Consider the following 17,342-nt stretch of genomic DNA (forward strand, 5'->3'; position numbering starts at 1 on the left):
TGGTGTGTGTGTGTGTGTGTGTGTGTGTGTGTGTGTGTGTGTGTGTGTTACATTTGGTACCTTGCCTAAAAATTTCCCCCAGTAGCATTTCATGTAATGAAAACAAATGAGGTGATTTGATTTCCAAATCTTTCTTTCATTTTGAAAGGCAAACTTTTAACAAAAAGCTACACACATTAATATATTTTTCAGTAACTACAAAAGAGAACACAACCTTTCATGCAAAATAAAAATTGTACCAGGTAATGAAATTTTTGGCATGATAATCCGTTAAATTGAGTATTGAATACATTAATCAGTATGGCTATAAAAGCGGTCACTTTTCACTTGTTCATGAATGTTAGGTTCATGGAGTATTGAAGGATTTTTATTTTCCTTTTTTTAAAAAAAATTCATTCAATCTATTTCTCCCGTATAAATAAAAATGTAAAAAAATTATGTTGCTTTGGGTAAATAATTAACAAAACCAAGTGAGATATTTTAGCTATTTTTGTTTTAGATACTTCAAATTATTGTACATTTTGTATCAAGTCAAACAATCTTGAAAAAAAAAAAAATCCCCGAATCCCCAAGAGAGACAAAAAGCAGAATGACTTCAGTTAGATACAATCCAATCATCTCCTTTTTGCTGTTGTTCCTTAATGTGTAGCTTTCTTAATTAACTCTGAAATGTCCTCACAAAGATATTTCATTAACTGCTATACCCTGTTTTCTAACCTCAGGTATTTTCTGAGAAATCTTGGCAGAGTCTATATTTTCCTTTTAATCCCTCAAGTATCTGCAGCAGTGGAAAACCAGTCTCCCATATAAGGGTCAACAAAAACTGTGTCTTGTTAATATGACTCACCTGGCCACGGACTTAATCTCCTCAGGTACTTAGCTGAGTTATAAGGGCGCAAGAATAGAGTGCCATTCCCAGAATCGATATGAGCTGCTTGATAGACGTTTTATAGCACTATTATTAGTTCTGCCCCTGCTAATAATAGTTACAAGGGGTTTTGTTTCCCCTTTTTCTTTAAAAATTCACCATATTTTTAGAAATCATTATTTCCCCCTTTTCCTATCCTCCTTCCCCCCCTTCCCCATGTACTGAAATTCTTAGGAGGTAGAGCGCAGAGCGATCTTAGAGAAAAAAAGGCATTTGCTCACTTTGCGATGAATCAGCCTTGGATCCCCACTCAGTGAGAAGTGTGCCGGCCATGCCATCAGGAGCAGCTGCAAGGGCATTGAAAATGAATCTTCTTATCTCTGGGTGTACTTTTTGACTTAGAGGCGGTTCTTCTTCCCTGTTTCATCATCACAGCTGTAATGGTTGCACACTCCCGGGCCGTTTGCTTTGCCATGGGGGTAAAACAGAGCTTCTCTGAGCACATTTCCAGGAGCCTTTGTAAGAGCAGTTATGGACCGAGCCTCAAGAGCAACCCCCGGAGGAATGAAGTGAAAGATCTCTCTTGTCCGGATAGCCACTATCTGATAACGGTCTCGTCTGCATTTTTATTCTCTTTCAAGAGGTTTGGCTCTCTGTTTAGGAGTTGAAAGTAACATTTACTCATGGGTGACAAGGTCAAGTGTTCTGTGGGTAGTCTCGAGCACTGCGTGTCTGCGTTCTTCATAGGCTTCATTCAGCCAAGGGATGTGTTGTGCCTCTGTCACCCTCACAGCGCTGGGCACACGGGAGGACAAGCAGAATAGTTCTGTCTGTGTGCGGCGCGATAGCAGCACTTCTCAGACCTAAGAGAATGTCTTAGGCTTTTTCTTCTTCGCTAGCAGGCCCTGCACTGCAATACTTGCGTGTGCCAGGGGCAGGGGGAGTTTCTGAGTGTGAGAAACTGCTGGCTAGCCCAGCTAGGAGCTCAGTGTAGCCCGGCTCATTCTATACAGATTGTGACAGACGGTGGCAGTTGGGTCAGTGCCACAGCCCAGGACCTTGTTCCTCCTGTCAACTCCCAGGTTCCAGCAGAATACCTCCGCTGTCCTCGGGATGCTCTAATTGAAGTAAACTGAGTTGCGTTTTTCCTTTGCTTTGTTCCATTTCTGTCTAGGAATTTTGAGGTGACTGACTAGCAAAGCTAATTTTTAAAAAATGGGGCCTAGGGTGTGGATAGATAAGAATAGCACTGATTAGGATGCCTGGGGTGGCTCAGTTGGTTAAGCGTCTGCCTTCTGCTCAGGTCATGATCCCTTGGTCCTGGGATGGAGCCTCTTATAGGCCATGAGCTCAGCAGGGAGTCTGCTTCTCCCTCTCCCTCTGTGTACATTCTTTCTTTCTCTTTCTCTCTCTCAAATAAATAAATAAAATCTTTTAAAAAGGGGGGGGGGTGCCTGGGTGGCTAAGTGGGTTAAAGCCTCTGCCTTTGGCTCAGGTCATGATCTCAGGGTCCTGGGATCGAGCCCCGCATTGGGCTCTCTGCTCAGCAGGGAGCCTGCTTCCTCCTCTCTCTGCCTGCTTGTCTGCCTACTTGTGATCTCCATCTGTCAAATAAATAAATAAAATCTTAAAAAGAAAAGAATAGCACTTACTGTATTAAGTATCTGAGCCAGGTACCAGTTATTGCCTTTGTAAGGGGACCCCCGCTCTTAGCCCAAGGAGCTGAGTGACAGTGGCCAATGAGAAGCCAATGCAGGAGGAAGGGGGGGCAAGGGCCAGGAGGCAAGGAGGCAGTTGCCAGGTGAGATCAGTTCTACTTGCAAGACAAGGAACCATCCTGAATGAGACTTCCAGGAGGCTCAGTGTAGGTAATGTGTAAGAACAGTGAGTGGGGTTCTTAAGGTACCTGTTGTAGCAGTTGCCAAAATGAAACTGGTCAGTCATTATTGGATGATCTGAAAAAATGCGATTTTTCCCTGGAGAAGAGGGAAGTGGCAGAGAGACATCCATTTATTTGCTAAGAAGCACCCCGAAGAGTTGAAATAGAGATCAGCCTCTGACATACTCTAGGACGTCCCGCACATCTAATGTCAGTTGTAGTGTACTTGTCACTATGGAAGCCCTAAAATAGGTATTAATTGTTGCAAGGGCCAGAATTTCTGGCCTGAGAGTCTGCTTTCATGTTCTATTTCTTATATTCAGTTACTCGAGAAGTAATTACTGAATGTGTCTGTGCACAGCACCAAGCACTGTTAAGGACATAGAATTAGATTTGGCTACTAGCCTGGATACCATCTTCTTGGATATCTGATCTTCTACCAACTATATCAATAATAACTTTAAAAATGCACTCACATTTTGTCTCCATGTCCTATTTCCATCGTAGCCTGAAGAAAAATGAGTGCTTTGTGTAGTTTACTTGGCAACAGTTTTCTTCTTTAGAATAAACTGTAAATGTCAAAAGATAGTATAGTGGAACATGCTGGAAGAATCCCCCAAATTGTTTTTTTTTTTTTTTTAAAGTAAAGTCAAATTTGCCTGTATTCTTTTAGAAGAAAAGCAATCTGAGTTCAGCCAAATAGTATAGGTGAAAATATGAATAAAAGAACGGGAAGGAACTCAGGATTTGGTGGTCCCACCTTGGACTCTAGTTGTAGAAGTTTACTACAGGTGTCTATAAATAGGAATCCATTCCATGGAAATATGAAATGGAGACCAAGATTTATATGAGAGAAAAAGAGTGAAATTCATTATACCTTTACTTGTCATAGGAAAAATAATATGGGGACAGTTGGAGAAAGATAACTTTCAAAGGTTGAAATATGTAGATAATAGAGTTTATCAAGAACTTTTAATAATACAGGGTACTATGGAAAGATGCTAAGTAAAAACAACAGACCAAGTATACATATATAAATAGATTTTTTTTTATAATCTCGTTTTTAATCAAAAGACCAAACTGATCGGAGCAGTTATCTCTAAGTGGTAGGTTATTAGTTAGCTATTGCTGCAAACAACCACCCACAAACACCACAGTGGTAAACATTGATAAGCATGTGTCTGAGTTTTGACTAGACTCTGGCTAAATTTGGCTGGGTTCCAGATCAGAGTGGGGTCATGTGTATTCTACACATCCGTCATTCTCTTGGAACCAATGGCTACCCAAGGTGGATTCTTTCTGTGGTGATTGCAAGTATTCAAGAGAGCAGGACCAACTGTGCAAGCCTATTTTAAGTATCTCCTTATGTCACATTCATTGACATCTCAAAAGTCAGGACAGATGACATGGCCACACCCAGAATCAAGGGCACCCAGCCCACAGTGTACTCCCCCACCATGATAAGGCCATGAGAAGGGTGTGAATGTGTAGAACTGCTAGAGGGCAGTGAAGAATTGGAACCAATGGCTCATCTACTGCAGTGGGATTAACATATCCCTCAATTTTCTTCTTATGTTCCTATATGTATAAATATTTTATGCTGTATAAATGCAGGAAAAAATAAAGTACTAGAGACATACAGACTAATGGAATAGAACTGAGAGTTCAGAAATGAGCTCTCATGTTTATGATTGGATTCTTGACAAGGATGCCAAGGCAATTCAATGAAGAAAGAACTTTTTAGCAAATGGCATGTAAGTATGTGAAAGAATGATGTTCAACCCATAGCTCATACCACGTACAAAAATTAACTCCAAATAAATCAAATACTTAAAAGTGAGAACTAAAACTCTAAAACTCATAGAAGAAAACATAGGCATGAATCTTTTTTTTTTGTACTTTTACATTAATGAAGACTTTTATTTTTTTATTTTTTTATTTTTTTTAAAGATTTTATTTATTTATTTGACAGAGAGATCACAAGCAGGCAGAGAGGCAGGCAGAGAGAGAGGAGGAAGCAGGCTCCCTGAGAGAGCAGAGAGCCTGATGCGGGGCTCGATCCCAGGACCCTGAGATCATGACCTGAGCCGAAGGCAGAGGCTTAACCCACTGAGCCACCCAGGCGCCCCCATAAGCATGAATCTTAGTGACCTCACATTAGACAGTGGTTCCTTGAACATGATCCAAAAGCAGTGGAAGAAAAGGTAGGTCTGTCAGACTTCAGTGGAATTAAAAGCTTTTGTGTTGCAAAGGATACCAGAAAGAAAGTGAAGATAATCCACTGAATGGAAGAAAATATTTACAAATTACATATCTGGTAAGAGACTTGTAACCAGGAAAAAAACAAGGAAATCTTACAACTCACCAATGAGGAGACAAATACCCCAATGAAAAATGGACAAAAATATTTGAATGGACGTGTCTCCAAAGTAGATGCCCCAGTAGGCATCAGGTGCATAAAAATCTGCTCAACATCATCCACTGGAAAAATGCAGGTCAAAACCATGAGGAGATACCTCTTCACATCCACTAGGATGGTTAAAATTAAAAAGACAGCTAATAGTGTTGCTGAGGATGTGGAGAAATTAGAAACTTCATAGGTTCTGGGTGAAACCTGTTGGTTCCCACTGCTGGTGGGAATGTGAAATGGTACAGATGCTTTGGAAAACAGTCTGACAGTTTCTCAGAAAGTTAAACATAGAATTACTATATGAATCAGCAGTTGCATTCCTAGGCAAATACCCAAAAGAATTGAAGATCTATACCTGCACAAAAGTTTGTATGCGAATGTTCATAGCAGTATTATTCATAATAGCCAAAAAGTGGAAATAACACAGTGCTTGTCAATCAATGATTAAAAAAAAAACACACCAAAAACGTGGTATATCCATGCAATGGACGGGTTGCCTGGGTGGCTCAGTCAGTTAAGCGTCTGACTCTTGGTTTCAGCTCAGGTGGTGATATCAGGGGGGAGTGTGCTTGAGGAATCTCTCTTTTCCTCTCTCACCAGTCCCCACCCTTGCTCACTCTTTCTCTCTCTCTCTCAAAAGGTAAAAAATCAAAATAAAACAAATCCTTGAAAACCTGAAGTTAAGTGAAAGAAGCCAGTTCACAAAAGATCACATATTTTATGATTCTTCTTATATGAAATGTCTAGAATAGGCAAATTCATTGAGGTAGAAGGTATATTAATGATTGCATAGGTATGGGTGGGGGAGTGTGGGCAAAATGAGAAGTGACTGCCAATGGTGATGGGGTTTCTTAGAGGGTAAAGAAAATGTCCCTAATTGTGGTGATGATTGCCAACTTGGAGACTAGGCTAAAAATCATTGAGTTACGGGGCGCCTGGGTGGCTCAGTGGGTTAAGCCGCTGCCTTCGGCTCAGGTCGTGATCTCGGGGTCCTGGGATCGAGTCCCACATCGGGCTCTCTGCTCGGCAGGAAGCCTGCTTCCCTCTCTCTCTCTGCCTGCCTCTCCGTCTACTTGTGATCTCTCTCTGTCAAATAAATAAATAACATCTTTAAAAAAAAATCATTGAGTTACATACTTCATAGAGGTGACTTTTATGATGTGAATACATCTCATTAAAACTGTGATTTATTTATATATTTTTGGAAGATATCCTAACAGGATTTAAATAGAATCCTAGGTAATTATTAGAATAATTCCAGCATAAAATCAATGTGTAGGTTTACCACGTGTAGCTAAAATTAAGAACATATCTTGATTCAAAAAAGAATCCCAGTGGCTTAAGCATCTTGAGTTGTTAGTGACCAGTTCTTCTTTTTACTATTGCTTTTATTATTTTTTCACTTGTATTGAGGTAGAATTGACATACAACATTATCTAAGTTGGTGTACAACGTAATGATTTGTAGTAACTACATATTACAAAATAATTTTGCAGGGACCAATTCTTTACATGCAAAGCCAGATACAGGAAATCAGCCAGAATGTAGAAACAAATGAACTATATAATTAAGCTTACTTTATTAAGGTAAATTAGTATTCTGTTTCAATCAAGAGATAACTTACCTCATGCCTGGGAGTGTCAGTTGCTTTATATGCGTTATCATAGCACAGCCCTATAAGCTGATTTTGCAGATGAATAAACTGAAACTCAGAGAATTTAGCCCATTTTGGTTGTGATACTCCCCACAGTCACATTGCCCACAATGACAACACTTTAGTTGTGTAATTGTCATGATTATTTTAAGAGAAACAGTGTAACAACTACTTAACAAGGACTAAGTCTCCTACTTAGTGGGGGACGGGGACGGGTGGTGGGGGAGATGCCTTTTGAGAAACTTCCAATTATTTCAGGTTAAGTCTGAACATCATTTCCAATGGGAAGACCTCTCTGACTCTACTCTTTCTCCCAAGTGAGTGTTCATTCTGCAGCTGAAACTATTTTATTTTTATCGTGTTTTGAATATTATGTTTATATCTCTGTCTCCACCACTAGATGAGAGGGCAGGTCTTAATTTGATCTAGCCTGGTTTTGTCAGAATACATCAGAGTATTCAGTTTTAAGGAAAGAAGAGGGATTTTGTGTTTTTACAATAGGGAATTCCATATGTTTCTCTATTTGATGGTGGAAATGCAATGCAGAACATCACAAGGAAGCTGGTTTAGACTCTTGGTTCCGATCTGAGGCTGCTGATAAGTCAGAATCTTGAAGGTGATTATTCTCAGTCTTTACCCTTGGGCCTCTGTTCTTTTAACTATTATTGAAGTCCCATCTTTTAAAATTAATGACCCAGTATGAAATTTCAGAACAGCTAAAATTGATTTGTCTATTTACTTACCTCTTTTAAATGTAAGATAAAATTGCATTTGTGTGTAAAATCCCCTAGCACCAATGAAAATTGCAATTCTACATTTTCTGAGAAATCTCTTTATTTGTCCTCTGGGAGATCTTAAACTTTAGTTGGCTTCTATTAAACTTTTATGAGAACAAAATGAGTGAATGACTTTTCTTTCAAAGAGGTACTTTTTGTTGTTTCAAAGAAAGAATACATTCTTGAAACAGAACATGTCTCTTAAACAAATTACTCAGTGTTGCTTACCCAAAAAAAGGGGGTGGAAGTGGGGGAAGGGTTTGAGGTTTAACCAGCCTCAACTCCCAAATTGCAGAATATTAAAATTAGGTCAAAATTATGTTTTTTATCTGACTTGTCCAAATATCACTTCAAATATCTTCCTCAAGGGGCTTAAAATGTTATTATAAATTCTTATGTTTATGAGAAGCATTCTTTTCCTTTCTCTGTTCTATTTCAAAATAGAGATGCTCCTTGGAGCAGTGATGTTTGAAGGACATGGATGCCATAGGTCCTGGAATTGGGTGCTGGCAGGTGGGGTGAGGAGCTCTGATCTCAGGGTGATCACTCTGCTGTTTAATGGTTTTTACCTCTGTTTAGCTATGTGTTTTTGCTTGAAATCAGTCCCTCTGCCTAAAACCAGAACTAGGAAGAAATGGAGAAAGTATACAGCACTAAGGTCGACACAGTTAATGCCCCAAGTTGATCAACCAGTTGTTTTGTGACATGATAATCATCGGTGTTCCCATGTCTTCCTATCCCCCTAACCATGAAAGCACACACTTGAAGGTTGCAGTAGGCTGAATAGTGCCCCCCAAAGATGTCCATCTCCTAATTCCTGGAGCTTGCAAACATATCACCTTACATTGCTGATGTGATTAAGGTGAGACTCTTTCAATAGGGAGGTTATCCTGGATTATCCGGGGAGCTCCGTGTAATCATTTAAGGTCCATATAAAGAGGTAGCAGGGAGGTCAGAAAGGAAAGAGGTTATATTGCCGGCTTTGAAGATAGAGGGATGGAAGCTCTCTCTTGAGGCTGGAAAGGACCACAAACAAAACAAACAGAGATTCTCCCCAAGTGCCTCTAGAGGGAATGCAGCCCCGTGGACCCATCTGAGACTTGTGACCTCCAGAACCGGTAGGCAATAAGTTCATGTGCGAGGTCCTTCCACCCATTTTCCATGCTGCAGCCAGACTAGTCACAGGAAAACACAGTAGGTTTATGAAAACGCCTGCTTAAAAACGCTTCAGTGCCTTCGTATTACCACGAAAAGGACGTTCAAGGGGCACCCTGTGGAGTGCCCAGCACTGCATAGTCTGGTCCTGCCTGCTTTTCCGGATTCATCAGTGTTCACTAGTGATTCTGAGTCAGACTGTCTGAGTTGAATTCTGCTTGTGCTCCTCACTACCTGTGTGATGTTAGACAAATTAACCTCTTTGTGCTTATGTTTTCTCATTGGAAAATACCTTATTGCTTGTTCCTGAGGATTAATAAAAATACAGTGCTTGGCCCTGTTCTAAGCATACTATAAATGACTATGTAGCCTTATCATTCCTGTGAGCATTCACACATGTGACTGACACATAGTAGACACTAAACAAACATTGGATGGATGTCTGGATGGAAGCAGCATTGCAGTCACAACTGTTTGACATACTCTGTTACTTCTCTCTGATTTGCAGAGATGATTCAGTTTTAAAGGAACACAAGCAAAACTCAGATGAACAGAGACAACTGAACATTTTGGAGCCACATTTTGGCTACTAAGTATATAAACTTGAGTAAAAAAATCTGATTCACTCAAGAAAGTTGAAAGGCATCCACTCCTAAGGGACTCTTCAGCCAGCACTGAAGTGCAGGCCAACCACGTAATAACTAACCAGCACTGATAACTAAGAGCGGGTTTGTATTTACAGCAAATAATGCTAAGCTGTTTTTAATCTCATTTTCTTTACTTTTTAATAACATGCTATCTTCTAACTGCGGAATAATACTCCTGGCAGTAGTGTTTCTGTAATATAATGGAAACTGGCCCTACTCTACCAGTCCTCTCTATTCGCATTTACTTGGGGGTAGACGAGAATACTTCCTGTAGGAGTTCTGTGTAATAAATGTCAGTTCCTTTGCAGGTAAAATTGTATTTCCCTCAGGCTGGGTCTGCACTAAGAGGTAATAATAAACCTCTAGGGTGCAGCCGAGAGGACTTTTGCTTTGATTTGGTTGTCCTCACCATTATCCAGGGGCCGTGGGGGATGGGGGGGGGGGGACTGGTATGAGTGGTATTCTGTCTACAGACTTCTGCTTTAGTTTAATGGCCTCCAAGTTCTTCATTCTACCTTCCTATGGAAATACTTTAATAGTTAAATTTATTTGAATAAGCATTTCTTGAGAGCCTTTTTAAATATATATTTTTAAACATTCATGTTCTAGTTTTGGCTAAGATATGGAAAGAAAATATTTGGTCAGGTTTTTTTCAGGTATCATTTACATAAAGGAAAATTTACGCTTTTTAGTGTCCTGTTCATATGTTTTGACAGACACACAGTCATGCGCTCAGCACCACCGTCAGGATATAGAACCATCCCATCCCCCTCAAAGTTCACTTCTGCCACTTTGTAGTGAGCCCCTCTGGCCATCTGTAGTTCCCTGTGGCAACTGGGCTGTTTTCTGTCTCTATACTGTTGCCTTTTCCACGAGTCATAAGAATAGAATCCTTATGTAGCCCCGAGTCTGGTTTTCTTTATTTTAGATTTGATACATATCAGGAGTTAACTCTTTTGTATTGCTAAGTGATATTCCTTTGTATGGATATACTACAGTTTACTTATCCATCCATCTGTTGAAGGAAATTTGGCTTTTTTCCAAGTTTGGATAATTACCAGTAAGGCTACTAATACCATTCGCATAATTTTTTTTTTTTTTTTTTTTTTAAAGTGGGCTCCATGCTCTGGGCTCATAGGACTTAAACTCACAGCCCTGAGATCGAGATCTGAGCTGAGGTCAAGAGTCAGACACTTAACTGACTGAGGCACCCGGGGGACCCACATGCATTTGTTAATGGAACATAAGCTTTCTTTTCTCTCAGTTAAATATCAAGCATTAGGATTGCTGGGTTGTACATTAAGATTAGATATAACTTTCTTAGAAACTGCCCAACTGTTTTCCAAAGTGATTGCAGCAGTTTGTATTCTTATCAACAGTGTATGAGTTCCGGTTGGTCCACATTGTCCGAAGCACTTGACATTACCAGGTTTTTGATTGAAACATTCTAATAGGTATGTAATGGCATCTCATTGTGGTTTCAATTTGTATTTCCCTAATAACTGATGATGTTGCCTGTCTTTACATGACTGGTTGCTAACCATGTAGCTTCTTCTGTTATATTTCTTTCTATGTTATAATCTGTATCTCTATACTTTAAGCTCTTATTAAAAGTAAAACTTACGGGGCACCTGGGTGGCTCAGTGGGTTAAGCCTCTGCCTTTGGCTCAGGTCATGATCTCAGGGTCCTGGGATCAAGTTCCGCATCGAGCTCTCTGCTTAGCAGGGAGCCTCCTTCCCCCCTGTCTCTCTGCCTGGCTCTCTGCCTACTTGTGATCTCTCTCTGTCAAAGAAATAAATAATAAAAAAAAAAAAAAAAAGTAAAACTTACTGGGTCACCTGGGTGGCTCACACAATTAAGTGTCTTCCTTCTGCTCAGGTCATGATATCAGAGTCCTGGGATGGAGCCTGCATCTGGCTCCCTGCTCAGTGGGGAGTCTGCTTCTCCCTCTCCTGCTCCCTCTGCTTGTGCTTCCCCTTGCTCACTCACACGTGCTCTCTCTCTGTCAAATAAACAAAATCCTTAAAAAAATTAAAACTTATTTATATTTGTTGCCACTGAATAAAAATACATTTGTTTTCAAATTATTAAACTTGAATCCTAAGACCTTGCCAGATCCACTTATTCTAGTAGTTTTGTCGATTCTTACGCAGTTATGGCATTTGAAAAGACAATGTCGCTTCTTTCCTGATTATTTTTTTCTCATGTTAATGGTTATGAACTATGGTAAATATTGAAAAGAAATTGTGAAACTGGACATCTTTGGCCTGCTATCAGGGAAAATATAGTCAGTATTTTACCATTAACTATGATGGTAGCTGTACATTTTTCATAAATGCTCTTCACCAGATTAAGGAAGTTTCCTAATCTTAGTTTTCTGAGAGTTATCATCATTAATAAGCGTGATCTTTAAATGCCTTTTCTGTACCTATTGGGATGCTCATACAGTTTTCTTTTTTAGTCTGCTAATATGGTGAATAACAATGACTGGTTTTCAAATGTTAAACCTATCTCGAATTCCTGGGATAAATGAAACTTGATCAAAATCCAGTTTGCTGGATTCAGTTTGCTAATATTTCATTAAGTATATGTGTTTCTAGGTTCATGTGGATATTGATGTATAAATTCTTTTTTGGTTATATCTATTTCAGGTTTGTTATCAGTGTCATGCTGGCCCCAAATAAGAGGATGAATGTTTTCCCTTCTAGTTTCTGAACAAAAATTTCGCAAGATTGGTGTTACTTCTTCCCTGAGTGGTTGATAAATTTGACCATTAAAACCATCCAGGCCTGGAATTATCTTTGTGGGAAGCTGGTTGAACAAACTTCAATTACTTTAATAGTAAAGGACTATTTAGATTTTTAAATTTCATTCTGTTTGTGTTTGAGGTCTGTTTCAAAGAATTTGTCCATTTCATCCTCAGTGTCAAATCTGTTGACATAAAATTGTCCAGAACATCTTATGTTATCTTGTTAAAGTCTGTGTGTCTATGGGTCTATGCCCTTTCACATTGAATTCTTTTTTTTTTTTTTTTTTTTTTTGCTTGGACAGCCTAGTTAGGATATGAGTATATTCATTTCCATTGAATGAATATATTCATTCAATGATTGGCCTCTGATCAGCAACCTGGAAAATTAGTCCTGTGCTTCTCAAAATGGGATACCTAGTAGCCCTGAAGATAAGAGGTGTGATCATTGGAAATCACAGAAATACTATGGCACATGAATTTTTTTTGGAAAAATTTAGGGAAATTAAAATGCTATTAAAAAGACTATACTTCTGAAAACATATGATGCAGGTTTTATTTTATTTATTTTTAGAATATTTTATTTATTTATTTGAGAGAGAGGGAGTGTGCAGGAGCCAGAGGAGGGGGAGCCGAAAAAGAGGACTTCCTGCTGGGCAAGGCGACCATCGCAGGGCTCCATCCCAGGACCTTTGGATCATGACCTGAGCCAAAGGTAGATGCTTAATCTATTGAGCCACCCAGGTGCCCCTATTTTATTATGTTTTTAAAGATAATGAGTAAATTAATTGAAAATATGCCTTTTTAAGGATTTAGAGCTTTGCTTCTACTCCTTTGCACTTTATTTACTCTTCTCTGCCTTGGAAACAATGAAAGAACTGAATCAAATCCAAGTTTTTCACTTTGTAGCTGCAATAGCCTTCAGACTTGACAAAAACCAGGTGGGAACATAAAATATGCCCAGCAATTTCAAGGAACCAGAGGGCTTAAATTTAGAAGTAGTGTGTCTGAAACCTTGACAAAGTGTCTCAGGCAAGAATAATAACATTCTCTGTGCATCCCCTGCTTGCTGGTAAGTAACATGACATTAGGGCCTGGCAACCCCCTGAAATAGGTTTTATTGACCTTCTCATTTTACAAAGGAAAAGAGTGATACTTGTCCAAGATCACACAGGCATGAAACGCAGGTGGCCGTTTGACCACCCCAGGGCAAGAGAGAGGTGTAGGGAGATGTAGTTAAAAGAAGTAAACGACTCTGGTGCCTCGAATTCCCCAGGAGCACCGCCTGGGGTGAAGGGTAGCTGGCTACAGAGCCGCGGGAAAACCGCGCTCCGCCTCTAGCCCTGTCGTAGGGAGGCGGGAGGGCCGGAGAGAGTCCACTCGGGCCCCGCCCACGTCCCGCTGCGATTTCCCCATTCGCTGACGACAGACGCGCGGCGGTGACGTTACGGCGTCCGCTGTCCGGAAGTGCGCGGGGCGGCTACGACGGCAGCGGCGGTGGGGCTGGTGAGCGGGCGCGCAGGGGGCGTGCGGGTGCGCGCCGCAGGGAGGGCAGCGGGGCGATGAGGAGGCCAGCCTTCCCTCGCGCGGGGCCGCTTGGTGGGGGGAGGGCGCGAGCCCGGGGCGGTGAGAGGCGCTCTCTCCCCTGCGGAACCGAGCTCGACGTGCAGGTCGTGGGGCCGCGTCCCTGCCACGTTCCAGTGACCGCAGGCTGAACCATAGGGCTTCCCCGGGCACTTTCCGTTCTTTGTGGCCGGGCCCCCGGGGGGTCTCACTAAGGGTCTTTGGTCTGGCACCTGGTGTGAGGGGCGGGACACGCCACTTCAAGGCCAGGGTCCTCAGCGGGTTTTTCTGATTTGAGGCGGAGTTGGAAGCACTCTGTTTTCTTCCCCACGTGGTCTGGGCGGGGAGGACGCGTCTCGCCCCCTGGTGGGAAACGCCGCTTTTTGAAACGGGCTTACCACGGAAGGCAGCGGCTCCCTAGTGGTTTGCGTAGGGGCCACCTGAAATCTTGCTGGTCCCTCACGGAGACCCATTTAACATGGAGAGCGTGGGTGAGACTCAGGAGCCGGCAGGACGGGAAGGAATGGTGATTGAGAAAAAAGCAGGCAGGAAGACAAGTCTTGGGAAAATGTTTTAGTGCCTAGGAAATGCCCTTGGGACATAATCTTCGGTGCCGGTGGGGAAGGACAGTGGCAAACGTGTGAATGTGCCGTGTTTTGAGTTTCCTTTTCTGCAACCCCTGGTCTTGGCAGCCTGCTCTCCTGAAGCTGTAACTGAAACCCATCGCTCCAGAGAGTAACAGTAAAATGCGTAACGCGACTCTAGCAGTAAGTGCTTCAGGAGTACCAGACTGCATCGCCAGCCACAAGCCTAGATCTGGTCTCAAATTGTCACTGGTTTCAGTGTTTTCATCTGAACAGGAGATGAGGGTCTCTCAGATGTGAAATAGAATTGCAGTATATTCCTTTATTTTCCTTCCCTTGTAAATTTCATTATCGCACCTGCGTGTTTGTCTTGTAGATGTGTGGTTGGTGACTCTGACCCCCAGATGCTGAGGTGCCTGAATCCCTGGCGCGGGCCATTACTGAGCTGTAGTTGGAGTAGGCTGTGCCTTTTCAAGCAGTATCTATTTACAATGAAGCTGCAGTCTCCAGAATTCCAGTCACTGTTCACAGAAGGATTGAAGAGTCTGACAGGTGAGAGATTAGGATGCTTTCTTCCATTGGAAGGCCAGGTAAATGGAGAAATGGAGGCTTAATGTGTTTTAGCCAACACTCAGGGCTGTTTTTGTTTTTGTTTTGCTGTTGAGCTAATGAAAGAAAGGTTTACTGTAGGCAGTCTAAACTATAGCCAGACATAAAAGAGTCAGTCAGTGACTTCAGTTAAAAAGCATGGTTCTTTTTTATCTTATGCTGACTACTTTAAAGATACATTACAGAATTGGGTCTACTAACTTCATGAGTAGATTCATTTTTTTCTTGTTTTGTGGATGAGGAAAGAGGCTTAGGGACATGCCAAATTTTTTATAATAACTAGAGAGCTATGCAGTCTGCTTTCAGTACCTAGCTTGTAACCACCAAGCTATATACATGTCCTTCCTGATCATAAATGCCTTCTGAGAGAACTGAAGACAGAAGGAAATAGGAGTCTCCTCCATTTGTGCACATGCCAGACTTACTGGAAGGGGCACAGGAAATGACCTAAGCTAAATCCCTGATTACAGCAGCTTCATGTTGCTTGCCACAGTCTTACCATTCCTTACTTAGGTCCTCAGTATCAGCTATGCTGTTGCTGAAGCAGCCACACAGCTGCGTTTCCAAGCCGGTGGTATTTTATGGACCCTTCAGAAATACATAAAGGTATTTGTGTGTAGAAACATGACCGGTACAGTGGCAACCCAGGCTGTGCATTAGGTTCACCTGGGCAGCTTTTAAAATACGCAGATGCTGGGGTCCCACCCTGACCTACCGGACTGGAATCTCTGGGGAGGATGGGCATCTATAAATTTTTATAAGAACTCTACTCCATTAATTCTGATGCACAGAAGGTGGAGGAACCATGGCTTTAAATAGACTTTCCTTGTATGAGTTTATTCCCAGAGCTACTTTTCTATTCCTGAATTTAGATGCTTTTTTAGATACATGTCAGAGGTTTGTGGTCCAGAACTTGTTGATTCATATAGATTCTTCATGTGGTCTTGAAGTGGAGGGTCTAAAGCTGATACTTGATGCTGAGTTGTCATTACAGTGAAAAATGCTAGAAACTCCAGTCCAGTAGAAATACCAGTCACATGTGCAGTGTTTACTTTTCTAGTAACCACATTCAAGGTAGAAAGAAATGGGTGAAATTAATTTTAATAATTATTTTTGTATAGCATTTCATTTTATCACTTAAGATACCATCATTTAAATATAAATTTATGTAAACATTATTATTAAGCTGTTACACATCCTTCCTTGCAAGTCCTTGAAATCTAGAGGTTAGCGCATCCGACCATCTTAATTCAGACTTGCTACATTTCAGGTGCTCAGTTTAGTAACTACATATGCCTACTGTTTGAACAGAACAAGTTGAGAAGCTTCAAATCTGAGTTGAATTCAAGCTTGTTCTTTCTTTATATGCCTTTCCCAGCTCCTAATCTTCTCATCTTCAGTTGCAAGAGGCCTCTTGGAAGAAAGGTGCCAAATGCTTGGATGTAGGTAATTAACTCTTAGTGGCCTGTTTCAGTCCTTCTGCATTTTTCTTTTGGAAACAAGGCTCTGGATATTGATTGCTATAGGTTTTGAACATCTTTTATTTTAACCATTTTCATTTGGCTTACTAACCCTTACCTCAAGAGTGGAATTGTCTCTACCTTAAGAGGTAAAATCCTATGGATTTAGAGACTCAATATGGTGGGAAGATACAGATCTCTTTGCCGCAGGGTCTTGTCCTCCAAAGCCTGGCAAATGGTAGCGTGGAAATATTCTAAAGTTGACTTTTTTTAGGGTAGAGTGGAATCTTTAAGCGCAAGGCTCATCAGTTAGAAAATCAAATAGTTGGTTTTACCTGGTTTTTGCTACTTTCTAACACTTGGTATTCTGGTAAAACAAGGTATTCTGCAAGAAAACAATTCACACACACACACACACGATGGCTATTGTGAGGTGATGCTATGCAGTTGAATACTATACCGGTTCTCGAATCCTAGTAGCTGCTTTGCCACATGTGAAATTAGTTCCCAGCATGCAAGACTTAGGGAAGCTAAGAGAGTGTATTATCTGTACACTCTATAGGATTTTATAAGTTGTCAGTTTATTTCATGTAATTTATTTTTCCTTTTGCTTGAGGACAACATCGTAGAGGCATGCTAGGGGCATAGGAGATTTTTCCCCCATTCTGTACCTGAGACTGAACTTCAAACATTGTTTGGACAAACCAGGGCTGCTTCGGCCACTTGGCTGTGGTCCGTAAGAAATGCTGGGCATTAGCATTCAGTGGTTAGCTTTTAACTGCTTTGGTATGTGCTGTCATAAAGCCATCATAGTTACTTTGGGGACAGTAGGAACGCCTGATCACTCTTCAAGTTTGGGAGCTCCTGGAAACACTAAAGAACAGATCGTTTCTTTTTTTGGTAGTAGTCGTCTTTGGTAGTAGTCGCCATGACACGAGATGGTCTTTGGTAGTAGTCGCCATGACACGAGATGGTCTTTGGTAGTAGTCG

The 17,342-nt window shown here is 41.2% G+C and overlaps 1 protein-coding gene across 2 annotated transcripts in view; it reads left to right on the forward strand.

Moving 5' to 3' along the window:
* Window positions 1-13,596: 13,596 nt before the first annotated feature.
* The window catches only part of LOC111143755 (tRNA nucleotidyl transferase 1), a 19,448-nt gene continuing 15,702 nt past the window's right edge, over window positions 13,597-17,342 (forward strand). The window contains exons 1-2 of one of the 2 annotated variants that reach the window (XM_022497595.1): window positions 13,597-13,642; window positions 14,660-14,835. In XM_022497595.1, the coding sequence (XP_022353303.1) occupies window positions 14,688-14,835 (148 nt within the window). In that variant the 5' untranslated portion in view covers window positions 13,597-13,642; window positions 14,660-14,687. Of the gene's footprint in view, window positions 13,643-14,647; window positions 14,836-17,342 lie in introns of those variants that run through there. The other variant, XM_022497596.1, reaches the window with a different exon arrangement.

Source organism: Enhydra lutris, unplaced genomic scaffold (genome assembly GCF_002288905.1).
Source record: "Enhydra lutris kenyoni isolate GAN:26980312 unplaced genomic scaffold, ASM228890v2 scaffoldscaffold10, whole genome shotgun sequence".
Taxonomy (NCBI): Eukaryota; Metazoa; Chordata; class Mammalia; order Carnivora; family Mustelidae; genus Enhydra; species Enhydra lutris.